General features: G+C 30.4%; 2 protein-coding genes across 2 annotated transcripts; both read left to right on the forward strand.

The window, feature by feature from the left end:
* The first annotated feature begins 920 nt into the window (after nt 1–920).
* On the forward strand, nt 921–6,558 carry LOC105194320 (N-alpha-acetyltransferase 35, NatC auxiliary subunit). The gene is made up of 10 exons (XM_011159179.3): nt 921–1,065; nt 1,251–1,312; nt 3,140–3,675; nt 3,836–4,028; nt 4,194–4,375; nt 4,448–4,780; nt 4,988–5,377; nt 5,482–5,655; nt 5,806–5,922; nt 6,010–6,558. Exons 1-10 carry the CDS (start codon nt 1,013–1,015, stop codon nt 6,148–6,150), a joined length of 2,181 nt encoding a protein of 726 aa, XP_011157481.2. The 5' UTR covers nt 921–1,012; the 3' UTR covers nt 6,151–6,558.
* Nucleotides 6,559–6,728: 170 nt separating this feature from the next.
* Nucleotides 6,729–12,506, forward strand: LOC105194319 (IQ and ubiquitin-like domain-containing protein). Its single transcript, XM_011159178.3, has 6 exons — nt 6,729–7,227; nt 8,471–8,692; nt 9,378–9,922; nt 10,397–10,585; nt 11,716–12,094; nt 12,174–12,506. Exons 1-6 carry the CDS (start codon nt 7,010–7,012, stop codon nt 12,325–12,327), a joined length of 1,707 nt encoding a protein of 568 aa, XP_011157480.1. The 5' UTR covers nt 6,729–7,009; the 3' UTR covers nt 12,328–12,506.
* Nucleotides 12,507–16,900: the final 4,394 nt, after the last annotated feature.

Here is a 16,900-nt window from a genome sequence, read left to right on the forward strand (position 1 = left end):
CTTTCCCTCTCACGTTCAGATCTCGGGCTTACGAATGTTGACGAACGGCTCCGAGTGCGTTTCGCGCGTGTTTCAAGGACGAGAAATAACGCGGCCGTTATTTGCGTGGACGAACGATAGTATTTCTAGTAACAAATGATAAGTTTCTAGGCAATTCATTGGCCGGCGCAGAATTCTATACTAGAGAACTAATTTCGGCTTCCATTGACATATAAAATGGACTTTTGATTGTAGCGGTGGGGATAGGAAATAAGTAGAGTGAGAGGCAGACAATTGAAAGAACGTTTTTTCTTTGTCTACTAAAGCCTGGTTGCTGGAGCAACAACAATCTATCAGTCTTTAATAAACAGAGAAGAAATGTTCGTCCAATTGTCTGCCTCTCACTCTATCTGTTTCTTATCCCCATCACTGCCATCAGCAGTCCATTCTACATGTCAATGGCTTTATCGTCGAGCAGCAGACTTCGTTGATTGGTTACTATTTGCCCAAAATTTAACAGTATTAGATTTTAAGCAAGCAGCAAGTTTTATTGATCGGTGCCTGCTATTCGACGCTTGCCGCTTACTGTGTGCAGACTGAACTCGGCTTTACATAAAATCAATGAACCAATGAGAATCTTGTATAAATCAATATGGCGACTTTATGTTGAATACTCATTGGCCCAACGGTCTTATGTTATGCTCATGTTCTGTTATGCATTTCATGTATTATAGACTTTATTTGAGACTGTCTTAAGTATCATCTTAAGATGCCATCAATCAATCAGAGAGCCGTATTAGCATCTTAAGACGTTACTTAAGACGGTCTTGAAATAAGAATCGACTATGAATACCGGCCTAATTACGTGATTGACATTTGCAATGCCCAATCAGGGCTTGTAACACCGCTTTTCTAATTATCTAGGGCTTTTAGTTACTCTCTGTTGGAGAGCTCATGAGGATTTTCGACGCGAGAAACTAGGAGTGGTACTCCTGGAATGAGGTGACAGACCAATCGTCCACAACAGTTCACAATGGTGACCATGAATCCGAATTCTATTGATATGAACGAGGATAAAGATCTATCGTAAGTTTTGACACGAACAAATCGCGGTGGTGAGCCACGTTTGCGAGTCGCCGACGAATAATGAATGCGGCCACTCGTTGTACCACCGTCACGATATTCATTGCCAATTTAACCTAATCGCGCCGTACGCTCGCACACCGTACGGCGGTATTATTTAACTGCATCGTCTTGCTTTTGTCTTGTAGATTTGACCAGGTCGCGCACAACTGGGTGGACATCACTCAAGAATTCTTCGAAGCGATCACAGGTACTTGACTGCTAAACCGTTTATTACTTTATCTCGAACTGAACTGTCGTTTTCCTTCTGTTCCGCGCTCTCTCCCTTCCTCTGCGAATTTCGGCCTTGTGCTATGAATGTTGGATCTATTCGTCTTTGGTTGTATCTCTTTATGTTTAAAATAGAATGAAGGAAATGGAATAGAAATAATCGGATGTAAAAAGTGCAGAAAGAAAAGATTAAGTGAGAAGATGGAGTGAACAGATGTTAGCTGATCTCTCTGAATTTATATATTTTTTTAGTATTATACCAAATTTATATTTAATGATTTATAAAATTATGAATGTGATTAATTTATTTTCCTAGACCTAATTTTTAAATTGATCTTTAGCCATGTTGTTTTGTTTTTATGTTCAACATAGAATAAGAATAATTAAAAATAAGGTTTGTAAGAAAAACTTATTTCCATTGAACATATATTGTTCACTGTAATAACGATATAAGCCTAATTTAGACTGCACGCAGCAAATGGCAAGCTTTGATCAGCAATCAATCAATGAAGCTTGCTGCTCGCCCAAAGTCCAACACTATTGAATTTTGAGCAAACTGCAGCCAATCAACAAAGCTTACTGTTTGATGCTTGCCGCTTGCTGCAAGCAGTCTGAGGCTACAATTTAAAAAATAAAATTTTCTGGTTTGAATGTTTTAAATCATGAAAATTTTATATTACTTTTAAATAAATTTTTTGTAATGATTTGATTTATTGATTAAAAAGGAATATTATTATTATAGAAAAATGAAAGTATTATTAATTCTTTATTTTATGTATTAAATTTTCATCAGAATTATTTTTTGCAAATAATCAAAAATAAATAATAAACTTGTAATTAGATCATGGTAGTAAATGAGCGGTATGTACATTTGTATGTTATACTGTTTGAATTTTTCATTTTCTATAATATTATTGACTACAATATCTTGTTCCTTATTGATGTTGTTTTATTATTAATCTTAATTATATTATTTTACCTTTTATTTTGTCTCATCTTGTTATAATATTTTTTATCTTTGTTTGATATATGTGTTTGTGGTTTTAAAAAAATTCTATAATAATATGTTAGGTTTGTTTAAATTATAAATATTAATAAATATAAAACGATAGTTGTTGCTTTATGTGTTAATCTCCTTTTTGTTTATATTTTTTGAAAATTATATTATCAAAATGTATTTCATATAAATATTAACATAAATATAATATTAATATAAGCAAAAAAATAGAAAATATGACCTGCATAAAAGTTATGAGAAATGTTTATAGAAATTATAATATAATAGTATATATACTGTATATTATTAAATATTATATCAGTATTGTGCAAACTATGGACTATGATGAGAAGTAATGTACAAGTACTAGAGAATATGAAATTTGTTCTACTTTTAATATGTATTAATGTATAATTTATTTTTATGTATAATAATGTATTTTAAAATATAAAAACATTATCAAATTTTATATGTACAAAAACTAAAACAACTAATTATATATCAAAGAGTAAAATTAATAAAGATTTTCAAAGTGTATTATATTTGTATTATTTCTCATTTATAGAGTAAAATTTAATGGGTCACATCAAAAAGTTTGCGCACTACTGTATTATAGAATATATACTTGTATATATAATCTTATTATTAATATTATTATTATATTAATACTATTATAATAATTATATTATCACATAAGAAATTTTCGAGATTGAATTATTGAATTTTTTTAATCTTTAAAAATAATATTAATAACAATATATTTATTACTTTTAAAATACGCTAACACATTGTTTTATATTCTGCATTCAGAATTAGAGCTCGGAGAATTGTTACATGATGAGCTATTTGGGTTATTTGAGGCCATGTCTGCTATCGAGATGATGGATCCGAAAATGGATGCTGGCATGTTGTGCAATCGGGGGAACAATAAACCATGCACCTTTACGCAGGCAGTCGATTCAGGTGCAATTAAATTGGACAACTTTACACCCGCCGAAATTATAGGGATAATAGATTCCACGTATGCGTGCATAGTATCTTGGTTGGAAGGCCACAGTCTTGCGCAAACTGTTTTCACGAACTTGTATTTGCATCAGCCTGCACAAATACTAGATAAGCCTTTGAAGACCTTCTGTTATGCAGTGTATAAGATAATAGAGATAATCAAGGATTGCATTAATAAAGCTTTGGTATTTGAAGAGGAGGATTTTCAAAGCGTTACCTATGGCTATAGATTACAGCAAGATATTACAGAACAGAAAACGATATCGATGTTGCGGGAAGTTGAAGAGGAACTTCATCGGAAAAGTCGGATAAAACTTGTCGATGTCGAATCTGAGAAAGAGGTAAATCTCTTTTTAATCTTTGTAGCTTTTCTTTTTCTTTTGTTTAGATTATGACTTAGATTTTGGGTCATATTTTGTTTTTTTTTATTTTAATATTTTTATATCTATTTTACATATTTTGTTACATTTATTTTAACTCATTAATTATTAATATTTGTAGTATCATGATGGAATAGCACTTTATGCGAGGATCCGATTTACCAAAATGTTCTATCAAGTGTTAATGTTGATGGGTCGGAAGCAGCAATTGCAACAGAATTTAAGTGATTGCCAAAGATTGTTATCGAATTGTTCCGATATGCTTAATATTATGATTTCAACGGTAGCTCGTGGAGAAAAGGCTGATGAAGTTTGTAAGTACATCTAAACAATATTATATATTTTCCTTTCATTATAAATTTAGAATCTTATAAATTTGGAATCATTAACTTTTTTTTATTAAAAAATGATAAGTTTCTTTGTATGAAACATAATGTTATTTATGTAAGAACATCGTGATTTGTTATTTTCAATTATAGCTAATCATCCAAACATTATGGGATTTGATCCAATGGTAAATCAAAGATTGTTGCCACCAACGTTTCCTCGATATACTAAAATAAAACCAAGAATAGATGCCTTAGAATATTTAGTCGAATTGATAAACAGATTCAAAACGGTTACCAAAATCACAAATCATGTCGGATTTCACGCGGCTTTGGTAATTAGCGATACTTTAGTATTTTTTCATTAGTGTTAGACTTATATATGAAATAAACAAATTTTTTTTTAGGACTTTTTCTTAGAATTCTCACGTCAGAGTCCGTGCATATTGTCCAGATCCATGCTACAAATTGTTTACTTGCCTACCACTAGTCGCGTATTTGGTGTGCACAATTTTGCTGACGTGCTGAGAGATGCAGCACGAAATTTTATTGCGCCACCCGTGTTGATGCCAAAAAGTACATTACTTCAGAATCACCAGGCTAAGGAGTATGTTGACAGCTTTTTATCGCATTGTGTTAATTTATTTGGAAATCTATTGCTGCTTAGTGGACACAATAGGGCAAGACAAAGAGATAAACTAGCACATTTGTTGGAAGATTTTGCAACATTGCAAGATGAAGTAAGTGTCTTTTTAAGCACTTTCTTAGTTATTTTTTGCATTTTTTGTAATAATATGTATTATACATATATACCTTCTTACTGGTTCTGTCTAGAAAACTCTTGTGATACTACAAAAAATATTAGCTAACAATTCCATTTTAAATAAAGTTTTTTAATATAATATTAAAGGTTTAAAAAATAATGAAAAATACATGCTTTATTTTAGGCAGAGAGAGTTGATGGCTATTTGCACACTTTGTCTTTAAAAAGTGATACGCCAAGGCCTCATTTGGCCTGTTTTGGTACCTGGATTTTATATCACACACTGCGTGTGATGGTCATGTATCTATTAAGTGGTTTCGAACTCGAGTTATATTCGGTGCACGAATATCATTATATCTTTTGGTATTTGTACGAATTTCTTTATGGCTGGCTTGTATCTGCGATTACACGAGCTGATACATTCTTAATGGAGCAGGATGTACACAATGATACCCATAAAGGTAGAAGCAAAAAGAGTTCGAAGAATAGAAAGAAGAAATCGACACCAAGACCGTATAATTTAGAGATATTAATGTATCAAGCATTGCAAAACATATGCGGCGGATATTACAAAGTAAACACATTTTTAAAATAATTTACACATTAAAAAAAATTATAATTTACAAATTAAGAATGTATCTAATTTTGGTGCATAATATAAAAAGTCAAAATTTTTAGGCTCTAGTCGGTTTTCGCATGGATGAAAAAATTCCGCTACCAGAAATACAGTTTGATTCCGAACGAGTTAGGTATGAGCATCGATTATTGCCGTTTTCATCTTTGTTAACGCCACCACCCGTTCATTATCAAGAATTTCTAGACATGACAAATGCTCAAATGCATAAAAGGAATGTAAGTTTAATGCTTAATTAATTTTTACAATTATTAAATTATAATAGATAATAAATTGCACTTTAAATTTGTCTTTAATGTTTTAATTTTTTAAACCATTTTTTCTTAGCAAATTAAAATTATAAACTTGTGTAATTTTTATTTTTGTAGGAAAAAGTTACCAGTGAAATGCAATACGTTGCCGGTTGTCGACATTTTCATCAAGCTAGAAATATGTTGGAACGTGCGTTATTGCTTTATCCATCAAACAGTTTAATAGAAAACGAAGTAAGTTTATAAAAATATAATTTTATAATTGCATAGAATTGTTTTAAATTATTATTTTTACCATTAAATATTTTTTCTGTTTTACAGATTAACACTTTACTAAAAGTAGCCAAGACGAATTTTGTAGTATTGAAGCTGTTGGCTGACGGACATAAAAAAGACTCGAAGGAACCGCCGGTCTTCGATTTTTCTTGTCATCGGCATTTTCCTCTGATTAAAATAACTTAAATCACATATCTATCGATTTTTTCACAATGTAAAGGACATACTATTTATTTTCGTTTCACTAAAACACAAGAAGTCTTTAATTCAATCTTTTTATTTTAAATATTTTTAAATGATCTCTTTTGTTTCATGTATTTCATGTTTTTCTTTCCATTGTTTGAACATAATTATAAATTTTAAAATCGATTGTAAATCTTAAATTATTTACTGCTATCTTGTAACCTTGTTCCTGAAAGAAAATGATATTTGTACATAAGTTTTTTTTGTTTTGTATGAAATTGTATGTTAAAGTAAAAAACGATGAAAAATATAAATAAATGTAATAATCTTAAGAATTATAAATTGATGTGAGTTGTAAATATCTGCATAGAAAGTGATAAAAATATCAAATATAGATATGGTTTTCTCGCACATTTTAATAATATATTATTTAATACCTTGACATTTTCTTATATTAAGTATTATTTCAAATCAAGCTGAAAATTTTCCCTGCGCTATTCTTTATTCGCGAATTAGTAAATATACGTGTGTGCGTATGCATGTACATACATGAATATATACATATTGTATATTACTTTTTATTTTTTCTGACGAATTATGATTTTAAATGTTTTCAAAAATGGAACTAATAAATAACCATGGAAAGAAAATGTGTAATTATTTATTTTCTTATATACTAACTTGATGTATATTAATAAAATTGAAAACATTTTAACGTTTAGTAAATAATATATGCGATAGAATAATTTAGAATTTTATTCGGCAAAAAATAAAGATACTTCTGGATGTCAAGTCTCTAAAATTTTCTATCGATATAAATAAAAGAATAAACAATTTAGTAACAATAACTTTTGAGAGGATCATGTCAATTAAAATAGAAAGACGAAGAATTCTCAAACCTTATCTGGGTGGGTGGCGACATAAAATCACTGGAGTGGAATATGTAAATGCAACTTCCCAGACCGGACCTTTGTCAAAGCGAAAACCATGGGAGAAAACGTATAGTAAAGCAGTACAATGTATGCAAACGAAAGACGAAGCAACACAATCACTACGTCATCGTGCGACGCAAATGTGGCGGTATTAAATATTTATGTAATTTTATGACATCCTTAATCTCTCCAAAGTATATAACATTACAGCATATAGATAGCACACTATATTAAATAATAATACAATTATTTTTTTTTATACTTATATTATTTGTAATAATATGTAATTAATTAAAAATAATTGTGTCGATAAGCACAGGAGAGAACATATTAAACATTTTAATAATCTCATTGAAACAAAGAATTTCTTTATTAACGCAAAAATAAAATTTTATTTTTATTTAGCCTTTAAGATTAACTATCATTATTATCCTATTATTTTCTAATGTAAGATTTTGTACATTAATTTGATTACATTGTTAATTTAAAATTAAATTGTATATTAATTTTATAAGAAATAAATGAATTAAAATAAATATTCGATTACATATTGAATTTTTAATATTTTAAAGTTAGGAAAACATGGTATTCTTAAACTTCTGAAAAAATTGTAATATTTATAAGAAAATACAAATATTTGTAATAAAGAAAGGTTGCTAATACCGATAGTATCTCTTTGTTTTGGATTATATCCTTTAAGAAAAAAATTGAACTTTAGAAACATAAATAGTGTCTTCTATCAGATAATATGTATAACATTTTTTATAACATTTTGAATTTTATGTTTTGTAAGATAAGTAAATATGAATCTCAAAATTGACGTAATAGATAAGTAATGCTATAATGCTTGATACTGTAGTGGCAAAAATTTTATAAAATTTGCAAATTTAAAAAATGCTATAAAAATCTTAAAAAATGCAAGAATACTTTTATTAATTTTTAATAATTAAATACATATTTTTACAAAAAAATGCACCTCAATTTTATCTTTAAAACTGCATTATGAGAACAATAAGAAATTAAAAAATATAAATGGAATAGTTTTAGAAGTATAAGTACGTAAACTAAATTAATATTATCAATAATATATTTATTATCAGTTAAATTCAATTTGCAAAAGAAAATCGTGCAAATTATATTCTTGCTTTTGAAAAATGTTTTTAGCAGTTATTTTATATAAAAAAAAGCCACGGACGCATAAAGTATACGTATTTACTTTTTTATAATTATTTAAGCAGATTATATTTTTTATCCATATTAATAGTAATGTTTAGTTTTCATGAAATCAGGTGATGCCGCTTTAAAAGACTTACGTCAGTATTGGCAAGACTTTTCTCTATTGATAATAATTATTACTCATGCAAATTAAATACTTTATATTATCAATTTAGAGACGATTATTATGTACCTAACGATGCAGATAAATACATGACTGTAAAATCTTATGAGAACTACGCTGACATGCAGTTTAATTTAGATCGACATGCACGTATAATTCAAAGAAACTATCGAGCATACAAATGGAGAAAATACATCAAAGAATGCGCGCAAGCTTATCGCGACATTCTTGAGGAATGTAAAAAATATGAAGAAGAAAAAGCTATTGCAAATAAGTAATTCAGCTAATATAAAATTTGAATTCTTTTATTAATGTGAAAAAAAAATTATGTACTGAAATTTATTGAAACTTTTAAACATCATAATTCATATTTCATCTTCTGCTTTATAATAATAAAAATAATTATTTAGTTTTGAAAAATAATTATTAATTGAGATAATTATTTATACAATACAACAAATTTTTATGCAGCTTTGTGAAGTTTACGTAGAGTGTTAAAAAAAAGCCCTTTTCCATTATCTAATATACTTTTCTATTATCTATTATTTAAATATAATTTTAGATCTTTTTAGAAAAATATGTTTTTATATTTAATTTATTAACCATCTTTAAGTATGTGCATAAAATTAAAGTTTTGTTAAAGCAAAAGCTTATTCGACATTAAATAAAAAATTAAATTTTACTAAAAAGATATCCGCTTTACTTTGATCAAAGAAATAAATAAAAATGAAAGACAAGAATAAAAAGATTGATTCGAGTAAACTTTAGAAAATATTGGAGACAAAAAGATGTAAGGAAATTTTTTCACAATTTCAAGGATATGATTATAATTAAAGTAATTGTTTTTATGTTTTTTTTTCGCGAAACGTTTTCTACACGGTACTTTCAAAGATGTTTGGACAGTTTTATCCCACATCTTATATTCGCGCCATAAACGCGTATATATCCTTTTTTTACAGATTGCGGCATAAACAGAATATTCTTCGCCAAATATATCCGCGATCGAGAGCGGACTTTGACATGCTTTATAGTCTCGTCGAAGAATGGAGGATCGATCGTTTGAAGGACATAAAATCGCGATTTTTCAAGGCGGGTCAACGTCCCGAGAATTACAGGATTTTAGAGAAGACAGTGGAGATGCTCAATCACATCGATAAACATAAACAAGCTATCAAAAGATCGTATCGGAAACAAAGAGCACTCAGATTTTTAACATTGAATTGCAAGCCAATACGATGGAATGGATACAAAGGCAAACTCGTGGAAATGGTCACTATAAAAATTCAAAAAGCTCGGGAATTCAATGAAATTTATAACGCATTGAACAATCGTGATGTTAGTACAGAAGAACGGTTGAAATTATTGACAGCATTGAAAAAGTCGATTGAGCTACATAATTGTGGCGAGGCACTTGATTTGTTGTCTTTATTGGATCAGGAGATCGCGTTGTTAAATCGAAAGATTGAGGATTTATCGCTCGATTATCTAAACGAAAGGATAACACGTAAGATTGTTAATATAATAATACGTGATAATAATACATATTATTATTATAATAACTAATACTAAAATGGTGAAACTCAAGACGATAGTTAATGCTATTATTATAATATATTTTTAATAACAATTGACAGCACTTATTTGTTATTAACTGAAATAACAGTAATAATTTATATACTATTAATAACTTTATTATTATATTATTTATATTAGATATTATTATTACATAAATTATGTTTGTCAATTCTAGTAGTGATATAATTCTGAATTTTATAAATTATAAATGACGTAGACACATAAGAATAATGTTAATGTCTTCATAACTTTCATTTAACAAAGTACAGTTAGACAAGAAAAGAGTTAAAATTTAAATCGTCTAAAGTTTCTCGAAATTTGTCATATTGTCTTGCAACGTATACTTAACATTTTGTAATGTTAATAGCTTGTTTGTAGTAATAATGAATGTATCTTGTTGTAGACACTTACTTGAATTTTGTGAGAGTGTATGGTATTTGTGGCTGCAAATGTGTTACTGAGTCCTCTAAAGACAATGAATTGCAAGAGCCTTTAGAAACAGAAACCAAAGTTTGTAGAAATTGTTTAAAGCTTCTACCCATACGTAGATTTTTGTTACATACTGGAATGAAGACGCTATCAATTTGCAGAAGTTAGTGAAGAACGTAATATTATATAAATAAGTAAAATTTTTTATTTGGTAAAGGGAGTTGCCGAATGCAACACTGAAGTTGTATTTTTATTATATTTCCCATTTGATGATGACTTGTATTCAAAAACGTTGAAAACTGTAGCTTAATATTTCAGATAATTATTACTATAGTGTTTAACACACACACATTTCACCACTAACAAATTAATTTATAAACTCTTTTCAATATGCTGCAAAAGGTACAATTTAGGTAACCGTTTGCTTAAATCATACTTGTAAGTTTTTTAAATCGTATCGTCGTTGAAAGTAATATAAATTAAAATAATTAAAAATATAAGGAATCCTTTGCTCATACTTATTTCATTAATAATTTATTGAAAAACTAATCAAATATTTAAGTAATAGTCATTAATTAACAATAATAAGAAAACAGATATGTCAAAATAAAACTGGCTTGAATTTTATTTTTGCAATTAAAATATTAACATTTAGTCATATTAATTGCTAGTTTTATTATCTTTACTTATTAGTTTTACATTAAGATTAAGCATTGTAATAAAATTTGTGATGGTAAAAGTTAAGAAACTTGATGAATTTTAATAATGTCAATTTAATTTTTATATTTGTTACAAATATACAAAATAAATATAAAACATCTGTAAGAAACTGTCCCTAATAACATAGTCATTGATGACTTATGATTCAGGTGACTGGTACGCATTCGACAATTTTCTTTTACATTCATAAGAATTTTACTTTTTAATTTAAATTTATATATATACACACACACACACACACACACACAGAGTGTTTATTAATGGTTGTATCCACTTTTTATCACAGGAGCATGATTTACCAACTGATATGTATTTCTAACATATTATTATATTAGAAATAACAAGTGCGTGCTGCTACGGTAAAATGTGGGGACAATTATTAATTGTATGAACACCCTGTATACATATAAACATAGAACTTTAAAAAGAAAAACCACAGAAATTGATAAAAATCAAACAATGCAAAGCGGCTAAGTCAGGCGCGGAAATTGGTGCGCAGACATAAATTAAATTCAGAATTTAAAATTCAAAATATAAAACTTTTTAGACTAATAAATTAATATGTTTTTTAAGGCTGCAGTTCTCTACGTCAACGTAATATCGCGCATATAGATTACGATCCTTATATGTTTATATTAAATTGCGTGCGTGCTGAGGAAGAACGTCGGGGAAGTACTTCTGCTTTGGCATTTATGATGCAAGAGAAGGATATTTATCATTTAATTAATCGCATTTGGCAAAGTCAATCGGCAGTCAGTAAAACTAGAGATCTTTTCTTTTTAAGAATGGTTAGATATCAAAAGGATATCGAATGGGCGCCTTGGAACTGCATACTTCTGACAAAAGACGAAGCCGATATACATTATTACATTAATGATCTCTCTACAATATATTCGAAGCATTTGATAAGCGAGATTAATTTAAAGCATCAAATTGCAAAAAATTATTTTAAGTATGTGCAAGACACTTTCGTCTTTATTTATAAATTTTCAGAAAAACAATATAAAAATTTTAAAATTTTAAAATTTCAGACAGCTGATTATTTTGGAAAAAGATTTCCGAGAATCTTGTCGCTTCTCAAAAATCCAAGATGGAATAAAGTACAAACCACCGGTAACTGTAGAAAATTATGATCCCTTTAAAAAATACAAGTTATACATGAAGGAATTGCATCACTCCGATTAAATCTCTTCATATATTTTTCGATTAATTCAACTTTAATGTATCAACTCATTGCTATTACAAACTATATGTTGTTATGGCGATTGATCAGGGATTTAATAAACTTTTATATTACATAAAAATTTTATTTTGCCATCGGATTTCACTGTATTTTGCTCGTCCAAATATTGTTAGAATAAAATGTGCGGTTATCTACATATAAACTCATAAAAAGAAAAAAGGCAAAATAAAGCAAATGAAGCAAAAGTTATTAAAAAATTTGATATGTTTTCACTGTTATTTCAATCAAATTGGAAAATGATTAAAGTTATTTAATATTTTAAAATATTTACTATTAATTGGTAAAATGTTATGCCAATCTGATATTGTTTATTAAACTTATGTAATAAAAGTAATTCATAACCGCGTAGTTAAAAATGTTTTCGAATTTATCATGACTGATTCTGATTATACAAAAAATTGATACAAAAAATATATTATAGTAACACGAAATACAAAATTTTATTTGCGTCGAACGACATTAAAAAAAAAAAAAACGAGTTATATCGAGAATTAATTAGCATTTGTTTGTATCAGAATTATTTAGAGTGTACGTACTTCTTTTATTGAGATCTAATTTTAATTTATATTAGTTGCGTATTTTTATATTACTTTTTGTTATATTTTATATTATAAATAGAGAAACTTATTATCTATATATATTTATATTTATATTAATTATTAGAAGAAAAGAGACAAGCTGATAAATTTAATAAATCTTTATTATTTATTTATCCCGGCAATATTTATGTATACGTTTTAATTTGTGCGTCTATTGTAAATATATTTAGTATTGAGAAGGTACGAATTTTTCTGAACTACCGATACGTATTTTTCAAGTCTCCGGAGAAATAACAGAAAAGGTTTTACGGCTATCGTATATGCAACATTGCTCCGAGAATCGGGCGATATTGCTTGGATGCAACTGGCGATAGTGAAAGCTTTTACGTAAGGAACACCGACGGCGGTAGCGGCGGTTTTTGCACTATAAAAGCTATTGCGTAACGGGATATAAATTGTTCGTTGTTTCAGAGTTGGCACCATGCGCTATCGTATCACTTTATCGCCGTAATACAATCTGGCTTATACTTGCATTGCAAATATCGACTGCGTTATCCTTAATTGGTCCCGCGGGCGAATAATTCGAATCACGCTTTACGTTCGATGCAATTTGTTAGAATGGAAATAAAAAAAAAAAAGAAAAGAAAGAGTGAGAGAGAAAAACGGCAGTTATCAAAATTCTGAAATAAGTTTGCAATAAGTATCCAGATCTACTTGAGAGTTTATATAGTTAAACTTAATATTAAGAAATACGCCGGAACGCATCACGCGCGCGCGCAAATCGCGAAAGAGTACGTACATCAGATTTAATACACTCGAGGTTTTAAGGTGCATGTTTGGCTCGAATGCGTTATATATGCATCTTACAGAGGAAGTACTGAAAGCGGAGATGCATGAATGCCGTCGAAAATTCTCTACCCCGGGGCGCATAATGCCCGCCACACACAGTCTGAATTCATATCCGTCGCGGGGGCTTTTGAACCGGGGAACACAAAATCGAAAAATAATGGACAAGAGAAGGCTTTTGACCGATCGACCAAGCACGTTGCCACTGGCAACGTTGGATTTAAGGCTTTGAGCTTTCAGGTGCCGTGCTGCGGAGTCTCGCACATGGGGGTAGTACGTAGGTCGCATTAAAAGCTACTCTTCGACGCGATCTACTTATCCCACTGGATCACGAGTGTCAAAATTTGATCGACGATGTGCGCTACTTTGCCCACCAATTCAGATTAATCCGACTAAATCGTTCAATCTTTCGCGAAATGCAATCGCTTTGCGATAAAAGCATTTTTACGGCTTATAACAAATGATATAATGCAATTTTAATAAATCATATAAAAACTGTATTAAAATTATAAAGCCGTTATGTGAAAGCGTTTTAAGATTTTGCCGGAATTATGAAGTGCTCGTGATATTGTGCGGCGACAAAGTGCTTTGCGTTGCCCTCGGTAAGTCTCGATAAATTTTCTCGCCAATTCCCGAGGTATTTATTTTGAGAGTTTGTTATAAATTCATAACAGAGAGAGAACCCTTCGCGGGCAGAGAACCTCTGACGTAATGTACGCTGCAGCAGTATCGACGAAAATAAGGTGCATCAATATTTATGTAGCGTAAGTAATTGCACCGTGCGGCAATTAAATTCGACGAATGTAACGACGATTGTTCGTAATGTTCGAATTCGCCATCACGATTGACGCTTTTATACTTCTCGAGCATCCAATTAAGAGTACGCTCTTATAAAAACGCAAAACAAGCGCTTTTTTCTTTGCATTTATTACGTTTGCGTTAATTACTTCTCTCGCGGTCTACGTTGTTCGCCGAGTTTCTATCAACATTCATTTCTTGCTGCGAAATCATTCACGAGAGGCGTAATCGATCAACCCGTTTGTTTATTCACTTCTTTCATCATCGCGCTCTAACAAAGCTGTGCCAGTTACGTCGATATGTTATTACGCGTTGCGTGTAAAACGATTTCCAACTGTTATTTCATTTTTTTTTCATCCTTTTTTCTTCATGGAACGGTTCCGGTATAAAAGGGAATGGCTGGTCAGATTATTAAAGAAGCATTAGCCTTCGTAATATGAAACCATTTTCCGTTCCATCGATTACCAATGTGGGTTAAGGTACACTGGAAGGCGTGGTACTTCATAAAATTCAGCTTTCCATCAAAAATCCTTCGTACCTCACTGGACCTTTTCTTTCCCTTTTCGTTCATTTTAAAGCGCTGTATATTCAGACATTTTATAGACTGCTTTACAAATGGAAATTCTAGAATCACGTTCATATGTGTATCGTGTTTTTATTCTCCATAGTTTTATTACGAGATAAATTAAATTTGTATAATACCAATAGTAAATAGCTTGATTTTTTTCAATGAATATTGTAAGTAAACCGAAAATAAATCATAGTATTCGAGCAATTTGTAGTCTTTTACATTTTGCCAAAGAAAAGCCGCACAAAAATAGTCCATTAGTGGTCAATGAGTAATCAATTAGTTATTGAAGCTATTTGAAATCTGTCTCACACGGAAAGAACGGTTTTGCTCAAGTGTCTAGAAATTTAAACATAAAGTTGAGAGAACCAATATATTGGTCTCGCAATGATCTGTAGCGGATCTTGATGCTTACATTTAAAAAAAATCTTGTTGCATTATTTATAAATTTGATAGATTCAACTAGTAATACGTTTGTTAAAAAACGGACAAATCAAAAATCTTGTAGAAATTACCAAATTATAGTAAAATCTATCAAATAACTTGCTCATAAAATCTCGAGTCCTATAACTACAAATTCTGCTTAGTTTCACCAAAATGTACTCAGAAAGTACGAACTCATATATGTCTTGATTATATATATAATAAAATCATTGTTCTCAGCAATAATAATTTTCGTGTAAATTTTTACAATCTCCAACTCAAATGCATGCAGGAATCGCGCGCCTTATATGATTGCTACAATGTAAAAATTTTTCGCAACTCATCATTCAGTGTCCCACATAATTATTTTGATAGTCCAAATTTATTTTTAAACCAGCATCTAGTTAATCTTTTAGATACTTTAATAAAATCGTTCTTTCCGTATATATTCTTAAAAAAAAAGAGATTACACTGTTTATAATAAAAAAAGAAGGAAAATATAATGAAATTCTAGCTTGCAGGAACTCTGACCATTTTAATCAGAAATAGATGACTTCAAAGTAATTTATATTACTCGTCCCGATATTGGTTTAATTCCTTCGTTTACCGCAATCATTAATCTCTCTCGTTTTAGCCATATTTGTCACGGAATTTACCAGCGAATTACGTTCGCTGCGAGGAAGCGCATAACTTCCGCCGACGAAGAGAAGAGGAAGGCGACGACAAACTTTCACGCGTCCGTTTATATCTAACTTAAAATTCTCCTCCGTCTCCTCTTCCCCCCTTCCCCTTCCCCCGATATCCATTGCTTTGCATAAATATAACGTACCCTTCTCCGCTCCGTGGGTGACGATCTCGCGAAAAGTTTTGCTGTACTCGCGCCGTGCTGTTTCTTAGCAACACCACCTCGCACCCTTCTGTTCCGGCATCTCTCGCGTAATTTATAATACATATATAAAAGTGCGTCTCATGTCGTAACACATGGTCGAGAAGGTATACCCAGATGATTTTCGCTATGAGAGCTTGTCGGTGTCGCGCGAGGGCCGACTACCCTTTCCATTCTCATTTGTCCCCCTCGTTCGGAATGAACATCTTTCATAATTATTGCCAGCAAATTGTCGCCGCGCGTGCTACTCGCCAAGAACATTTTTCGACGAAAGTCACTCTTCCTGGCACTTTCCTCCCTTTGACTACTCAGCCACCGTTGAGGTTTCTGAAAGTGTTTTCTTGTTTTGCCGCAGTGAAAGAGGGAAAAGCATCTAAATAAGATCTTTCCGTTCGTACTCTCTGAGACCTTCGCATTACTTCGAATTCTTTCCCGCACTACGCCAGACATTTCGA

The sequence above is a fragment of the Solenopsis invicta genome, chromosome 1 (genome assembly GCF_016802725.1).
Source record: "Solenopsis invicta isolate M01_SB chromosome 1, UNIL_Sinv_3.0, whole genome shotgun sequence".
NCBI lineage: Eukaryota > Metazoa > Arthropoda > Insecta > Hymenoptera > Formicidae > Solenopsis > Solenopsis invicta.